The 8,407-nt window shown below is 40.7% G+C and overlaps 1 protein-coding gene across 1 annotated transcript in view; it reads right to left on the reverse strand.

Annotated features, from left to right (window-relative positions):
- Positions 1-7,812, reverse strand: part of Tmem106b (transmembrane protein 106B) — a 29,305-nt gene extending 21,493 nt beyond the window's left edge. Inside the window, exons 1-4 of the mRNA XM_057769933.1 lie at positions 7,647-7,812; positions 7,223-7,319; positions 5,439-5,660; positions 2,318-2,381 (exon numbers count right to left, since the gene is read on the reverse strand). Of these exons, the coding sequence (XP_057625916.1) occupies positions 2,318-2,381; positions 5,439-5,658 (284 nt within the window). The 5' untranslated portion in view covers positions 5,659-5,660; positions 7,223-7,319; positions 7,647-7,812. The remainder of the gene's footprint in view (positions 1-2,317; positions 2,382-5,438; positions 5,661-7,222; positions 7,320-7,646) is intronic.
- Between the last annotated feature and the right edge of the window lie 595 nt (positions 7,813-8,407).

Genomic DNA, 8,407 nt, shown 5'->3' on the forward strand with positions numbered 1-8,407 from the left:
TGAAACCCAATATCTATTTCTGGGTTCTTACTATTCATGCTACGGAGTTAATTTTCCTTTATTTAAAGATAATTTATATTTCTTTTTGTGAGGTATTTTCCACAGCTTCTATTTTAAGCCACCTTTGTGTAGTTGGCTTTTTCTTTTCAAAATTTGTCATTCTGTACAGAAGGGGGTCAATCCTCTGCATATGATTTGTGGACATTACTTCTTGGTTTATCATTCATTTTGTTTTCAACCTGTGGAAATTTATCTACATAAGTCAAATGTGTTTTTTCATTACCAGTAGATTCTAAATCATAGCTGTTGAAAAAGTTTCCTACTTTGTGATTTTAAGTTTGGCCAAACTGTTTTCACCATTTTACTTCTCTGAATTTTAAAATAAAAAGCCACATTAGGTTTATATAAGGCTTGATTGATTTTAATTCCATGATTGCTAAATATTTTATTCAACAGCTTATTTGAAGCATCATAGCCAAGAAGTGATGAGCCAATCTGATCTTCTGTCCCTTACTAACTGAAACCTCTTGTCGGATGCTCAAAGAGTTTTTCTTCTTTAAACCTCCAAAGTCCATGGTGTTCACTAGAATTTCTCTCAGGGTGAGGGTGTCTGTTTCTGGTACACAGAATTGAATGAGACCTTCTTCTAGTCATGTGCCCCTCAAGTAAACAATTAGTAATTAATCCATTCCTAGTTTGCTTCTTTGGGGTTGCAATTACATACACTGTTTTCCTTAATTTCCATCATTTTTCTCAAAACTTTTTATTATGTACATATGGTAGTTTGAAAGTAATTGGCCCCCATAAAGTTACTGGGAGTAGCGTTATTATGAGGTGTGGCTTTGTTGGAACAAGTATGGCCTTGTTGGAGGAAGCCTCTCACTGTGGAGGTGGGTTTTGAGACCTCATGTATGCTCAACTCACACCCAGTGTCTCAGACTAGTTTTTGTTGCCTCAGGTCAAGATGTAGAAATCTGAGCTCTTTCTCCAGCACCATATCTGCCTGCACACTATCACATTGCACCATGATGACTAAACCTTTGAAAATATAAGCCACCCCAATTAAATATTTTCTTTATAAGAGTTATTGTGGTCATGATGTCTCTTCATAACAATTGAAACCCTAAGATAGTATGCATGGTAGTTTGAATGAAAATGTTTGAATGCTTAATCATCAGTGAGTGAGAGGCCTACTAAGGATTAGGAGGTGTGGCCTTGGAGTAGGTGTGGCCTTGGTGGAGGAAGTGGATCTCTAGGGGTGGGCTTTAAGGTTTCAAAAGCTCAAACGAGGCCCAGTGTCTCTCTCTTCCTGCAGTCTGTGGACCATGTATAAAGGCTTGCTGTCATGCTCCCTGCTATGTTAAGGGACTAAACCTCTGAACCTGTAAATGTTTTCTTTTCTAAAAGTTAATACTGCCATGGTGTCTCTCCACAACAACAGAGCACTAGGTCTCTATGTTTACATGCCTTGTGTCTACTCCATTTCTTTCACATTTCCCAGGGTATCATATTTGCGCTGTGTACGTCCAATTTTATAGAAAATGTATTCTTCTAGACATTTTAATGGGTCTGTTGGTTATCTTTTCACATCCTCCCATCAATTTATCTCATTTCTGAACTTGTCAATGTCTAAGTTATTGTCATATCTTGTATAGTTTAAATTTTACATATATTTAAAGGTTCCCATCTTTCTGTTTCGATTTTCTGCATGTTTTTGATTTATGTTTCTCATGTTCCATACTGAGTAATGGGATGTGCTCAGCCCTTTCTGACCTTCTCAAGGCCACTGTGGGTTTTCTGCAATATCTGTTCTTCTCATTGTAACAAGTTATTCTCAAAAATACTTGTCAGGAGTGCTGGGTGTAGGCATCTTCTTTAGGGGTGGAGCATTTGATTTCTACATCAGGACTCTTGCGATCGTTAGAGACTCCCTTGGCTTCTCTTCAAATGTCCACGCATCTGCTAAACATGCTGCATTCTCTGTGGCCATTATGCTCTGGGCAATCATTATCATTCTGTAGCCGGTGAGAACACAGAATGTCCTATGCCTGATGAAAATGGCCTGTGTACATGTGTACTACTGCCACTATGTCGGGACTCTTAACAAACACATTTCTGAAGATATAGGTGGCATGAAGTTTTCAAATCCTCATCTCAATCAGTAATTTTTGTTAAAGACACAAGGCATATTGTGATATAACCTAAAAACTAGATACATTTTTCTTCTTAAATGTCTTAACTAGTGTAATTACTTATACACAGTTTGAAAGTAAAAATATACAATTAACAAAAAAGCAGAAATCTTATAATCACTTACGTTCTTCTTGGCCGTAATCGCTGATCACTATATGGGATCAATGCCACCAATTGGTTTTCTTGCCCTAAAGTGATAGATGTACATTAAAAATTCAATAACACTAATAACTAAAATACCATGGTGTTCTGCAAAATCTGCCTTCAAAAGACCAGAATACTTCTCTCCTTATTTCTTTAGGAAGCTGTGATTTATACCTTCAAAAATTAATTCAAAAGTTGAGCAATAGAGAAGATACTATGGTTTTTCATAATGTCTAATTAACCAAAAGAAGTATAAATAATGAGGGTTCTCCTATCCTTTGATCCACGGGTTCAAAAACAAAATTTCAAAATAAAGCAAAATCGAAAAGTCCTAACTTTCAGGAGATCTGAACTTAGGCCTGCGCCTTCAGCTCCACTGTTTTCCACTCAGTCCAGTCGGATGGAAGGTAGAAGAAACACCACCGCTGCCTTTTCCTGGATCCCCAGTTACTCTAGTGCTGAACCCAAACTGCTATTTAAGTCTCAAGCTCTCAAAAGCTCACTGTTCTCACCTGCAATCACTAATTTTAAGAGATTCCCTAAAGAGACATATTTCCTTAGTTCACTCGCTCTAAAAATCACAATCAAAACTCAACTCTCTTCAAACTCTCAGCATCACCTCCTTCATCTTCATTCTTGGTCCTTAATGTGATACAGGGAGAGAATGTCCCTAACAATGTACCTTGCAAAGGTACAGTTTTACATTTCCTAAATTAACCTACAGGACAGAAAACAGAAAAATAAAAGAGATGAGCTCATTCAGCTCATGGCATCAAACAAAGAAAAGGAGCAAGTGCTCCCTATTTCTTGCCTGTATGTTAAAGAGGAAGCAACCAGACCACACTGCTTTCTGCTTTTGGAACCAAACAACCAGAGAGCAAAACCTTCTCTTTCTAGCCTCTCCTACTTTCCATGGGCTTCTCTGTTTTCCTAGCATCTTTTTTTTTTTTTTTTTTTTTTTTTTTTTTTGGTTTTTCGAGACAGAGTTTCTCTGTGGTTTTGGAGCCTGTCCTGGAACTAGCTCTTGTAGACCAGACTGGTCTCGAACTCAGAGATCTGCCTGCCTCTGCCTCTCAAGTGCTGGGATTAAAGGCGTGCGCCACCACCGCCCGGCTTCCTAGTATCTTTTCTAGACCCAGAATGTAAATAATTTATAGTTTTTCTCCCAGTATTTCACTATGGATTATCTTGGTCCCTTAGGGAACACTTTTCCAAGTGCTATTTGGCCATGCTGCTGATGACTTAGAGAATTTTTAATAGGACCAGCTTTTACCTTTGGCTAATATCTGTAACAGCTAAATAAGCCCTTTGTTTCATATACCCCTCTGCCTCAGAAATTTAACAATATCTACCCATCTATCTACCCATCTAGCTGTTCCTATGTCCCTTCTTGAGAAGCTCCCTGTATTCTCTACAGGGTCATCCTTCTGCACGAGGTATCATCTTTCTGCTTCTACTCAAGGACACTGCTCCAATAACTATCTCATCCCATGTGTTAACAGTGTGTCCTCTATGAAACAATTTTACCAGCATGCACACATCTAGCACACACTCTTCTGACTTTAGAACCTCCCAGCTACCACCTCTCCTCTCTCCGATTCTAAAGCAAAACTCACAAAACCTATTTTTTTAACATGCTACATTACTGCCCCCACACCTTTTAGTGTGCATTAATTCAAGAAAAAAAAATGGTTTCACTATAACACTGTCTACACATCCTCCTGCAACTATTCAAACTACTCTTTTAAGAAATCCTCAGTAGCCCCCGCATCACAAAACCAACGAGCAGCCCCCATGCCCCACACAACTTCATCAGTCATCGCACTAATAGTGGCTCTCTTTCCTTTAGGAGCATTTTTCTACCTATCCTCTAGGACACCAAAGACAGATTTCCTCTTTTTCCTGCAACTGTTCTCAAATGCTGCACTGGCCCCAGAGTTCATGCCAAAGTCTCTTCCTTTTTCTTCTATCCAAACTCCTAAGAACATTGTCCCATCAAGTTCCACTTGAAGTGTCATCATACTTCAATGGCACCAGCTAAGATACACTCTTTAGCTCCAGACCCTTAGAACTACCCATTAAAAACTCACTTTGATGCCAAACCCACGTCCCCAAACATGTCTGAGCTCCTTACCTCACTTCTGACATGCATACTTAAATTGTTTTTATGCCTATTTTAGTAAATAGCTACTTCATTCTTTAAATTGTTGGATAGAATAAAAAAATCTTTGGGGTATTTCTTGATTATGTACTTTCCATAATCCACACTCAGGCTACCAAAAAGCCAACTGACCATAGCTCAAAAGCATGGCTAGAAAGATAAAAATAGTATTCCTATCCTACCACACTGGTGTATTAATTTCTTCAACTACAATACCTCTTTTATTCTTAAGAAGCTACTGCCTCCAGAAAGATAAAACCACCATTCAGTAGTCTATGCAATAAACTCCACTTAATGCAAGGCACTTTTCAGAGACTCTGGAATTCCTCATGCATCACTTTGTCCTTAGGGTCTCCCCAGGGTCACCCACTGACTGTCAGCACACGGAGAAGTATACCACAACACACTTCATTATTTCCCTATCGGTGCAATTCAAATACCCTACAAACAGGAGGGAGAGAACTATTTCCTTTTGTCTTCCCCATGACAAATCACAACCTCTTTTTTTTTCCTTACTTGGCTCTTCTTCATACACCATAGATTTCCTTTTTGAAATGTCTAAGTGGGACATGAACAACTTATTGTTTAGATAATGAGTTACTGAATCATGTAACTACCAACATCCAATATGGCAAAATGACTGTGATATGGCTTCTAAAGATGTCAAAAAGGACTAAAATCCTCAGTGGAAATGACAGCGCATATTGGCTATTACAGCAGACAAGCATGAAAAATACCCCAGGTGTGGTGAAGTCATGGACAGCGATGATTTAAGGGCACTAGGAATTGTCTGCTTTTGTTTCTTTTTGACTCAACAAATCTGGTAAGTTTTAACTTCGAACCCCTGAAAACAGGATGGTGAAAGGCAACAGGCTCTACATTACTTGAGCAAACATCTGGAATCCTTCTTTAAGAGGACTATCCATACGGTAACACGTACCCCTAGGAATTCTTCCTGTTCCTTGGCAAGTGGGACAAGTGACACTATCTCTTCCGGTAAACTCCACATACGGAAACTGAGAGACATCTCCGTTTCTTCCATCTTCATTATGCACTTCGCTGCTAACCAATCCATTCCTCATATTGTCTGTCGATGTGACCCCATCATAACCATCTTCTTTATTTGAATGCAAAGGCAAATGAGAAAGAGACTTTCCCATGTCTAATGAAAGAGAAAAATCTGACAGTAAATTCCAGGCTCAAAGTAATCTCATGGAATATTTACAGGGTTAGGTAAGTGCAAATTACTTGTAGGATTAAAATTATACTCAATCAAAATTATGTCTGACATGAGGGAGCCATTTCCTTGGACCCAGAAGTGCTCTTCTAACGAAACAATATGAAATAAAATCTTGGTGATGAGAATAAGGGTCAAAATGGTGAGTAATATTTGGTAAAAGTTTACAGCGCAGACAGACTTGAGGCCCTCTTAGCGTTGTAAGAGGTATATGTTCTTATTCTTAGTTTTTACAGAAACAAACAAACGTGTTTTAACTAGAAAGCAGTTGGCACTAAAGGTGAAATTAATTGCTGGCTTATTACAACCAATCGCCAGCTAATTTTACAGTGACATTTGACTAATTTAAAATTCATATTCCTTTGAGTTCCAATTTTGGAATTCTTGCTTCAAACAAATGCAAATATTTACAGAAAGAAGAAAATCTCTGAATCAGAAGTTTATTTAAGTCATGAATATTTTCCTCTAACAGTCTGGCAGTTCAGCAAATATTCAAAAATATTAAACATAATTTACAAAACAAAGTAGCACAATTTAGTATATTAATGTCAAATTTTTAGGGTAACAGTTTAGATAACAGAAGCTTACAATCCAACGAAGAATAATTAATTACTCCTACAAGTCATACAGAAATAAGTCCTCCAGATAGGTCATGCAATACATTAAAGTCCTACAATTTCATGATGGAAAGGAACATGAAAAGTCATATAAAACAACATGCTGGTATTCTGAAAAAAAATTAATAGAAATTGAAAACAATTTTTAAATGGTGCAATTCTATTCCTCCTACGGTTAACCATATATCATTTATCAGTTTCTAAATACCATTAAGTAATCAGTAAATGTTACTTTTAAATTATTTAATAAATAAAACTAAGTAAATAATTCAAGTCACCCCATATGAAGGAAATTTAGCTTTTCAAAATTTGTACAGTGTTTGCTGAATACTCACAGTATAGATAGTAACATTAAACAAAACACTTGAACAGTAAACAAGAGTAAAAGGATAAAATAATTTTTAGAAGTATTTCCAAAAGTTTTATGCACACATTGTCTACCTAATCTCAAATAGATTGATGACTGTGACTTCCAAACAAACAGTATCCTAACTTGGCTCAATGAAAGCAAATTAGAGCCAAACCAACACACTTGCCAGCCACAGGTGCACAGGGATGAATTTTAATCATTACTGTTCCCACACACTGTGACCTTGGAAGCTATGCAGAACACTGGGTGCTTTGGGAATGGCTGGCCTCGGCGGAAGCCATGGGGTACACCCTTTTAGCTCTCTTAGACAACAGGGGTGAAAAACTATGTCCACTGAAGACAGCTAAGTGGCTTTTGAGATCCATAACAACCTTGACATATTCTGCTGAAGGCAGGTTTAGGCACGCACCAGATTAAGCAGTAACTTGAATCCTACGGTTCGTGTCTAGTTTTTCTTTAAGGTACTGCCAAGTGTAAATACTGTTATTTTGGAGACTTACTTGAGGTTTTTAAAGGAGTGCAAGATCCCCTTCGCCTCCTCCCTGGCCTCAATGTTTGTGTCGCGGTCTTGTGAACTCAACACGGTTCTCAGATGGTCTGGAAACGGAGGAGGGAAAAAGATAAATACAGCACAGCATCCAACTGAGATGTGTCACCAGAAGCGGGGTCAGTTCTGAAGGGAACTAGAGCCTTTCAAAAGGCGACACAAGAAAATCCCCGGATGATATCAACATCCGAGCCACCTTGCAACTAGAAAGGGACAACCCCAGAGCCACTGGGCCGCCCAGATCAAGGGCCCTGGCGCCGCCCCGGCCGCAGCCGGCAGGAAGTCAAGGTCCTCGGGGACAGCCCCGCACCCGGCACGCCCCGGCCTCCCCACCGCTCGGGCAGGGGACGAGGGGCCCCAGGGTCCCGGTCGCTCACCCGCACGCGGAGCGCAGCGCGGTCCCGGGATGCTCCGACGCAGGACGGGGTCACGGCGTCCCCGGTCCCGGTGCGGGGCGGAGCGCCGGGCTGCGAGTGGCCGAGCGGGGCGGGGGAGGGGCAGGACAACAACCGCAGCAGCTGAGCCGAGAGCCGCGGAAGCCTGCGCGTGCGCCTGCGCGGTTCACCCCCTGAAGGCGGGGTATCGCCCGGGAAAGGGCACTGCTCATGCGCTGTTCCTCAGGTCTGACACTCAGAAGGGAAGCTGTCGCCGGTGTAGCCTGCCCTGGCTTTGTCACCTGAGTCTCCTGACTGGAAAGTTTAGAAACAGTGCTACTTGAGCAGAGCTTACGAATAATCGATTTCCTTTTCACCCCTCCCAGCCTGATTTCTTTTGTGAAGGGGAAAAATGTGCACCGTCGCAGTTTTCAGAGGCCCAATCGCCAATGCTACAGTGGCAGCCACAAGCCTTCCTCCCTGGGATTAGGATGGGCTGGTTGGTGCACATCTCTGACAGGTGCACGCATTGATTTCCTTTAGAAATTCCAGTCACTGGCAGAACGACACCCACCCACCTCCGCCTCCTTTGTGTAATGCGGTTTTTATTTTGTACTTAAATTCACATTATTCTGTGCTTGCAATAGGGCGTCTCTCCCAAGGCCCATGGACAGGTGAGCAGTTAATTGTCCTGAGAACCCCACCCCCTACTCTCTTACTGCCCTGCTTTAACCCACAGCTAGTTGAGGCTTCTGTGGATACTG

This window comes from Chionomys nivalis, chromosome 1 (genome assembly GCF_950005125.1).
Source record: "Chionomys nivalis chromosome 1, mChiNiv1.1, whole genome shotgun sequence".
Classification (NCBI taxonomy): Eukaryota; Metazoa; Chordata; class Mammalia; order Rodentia; family Cricetidae; genus Chionomys; species Chionomys nivalis.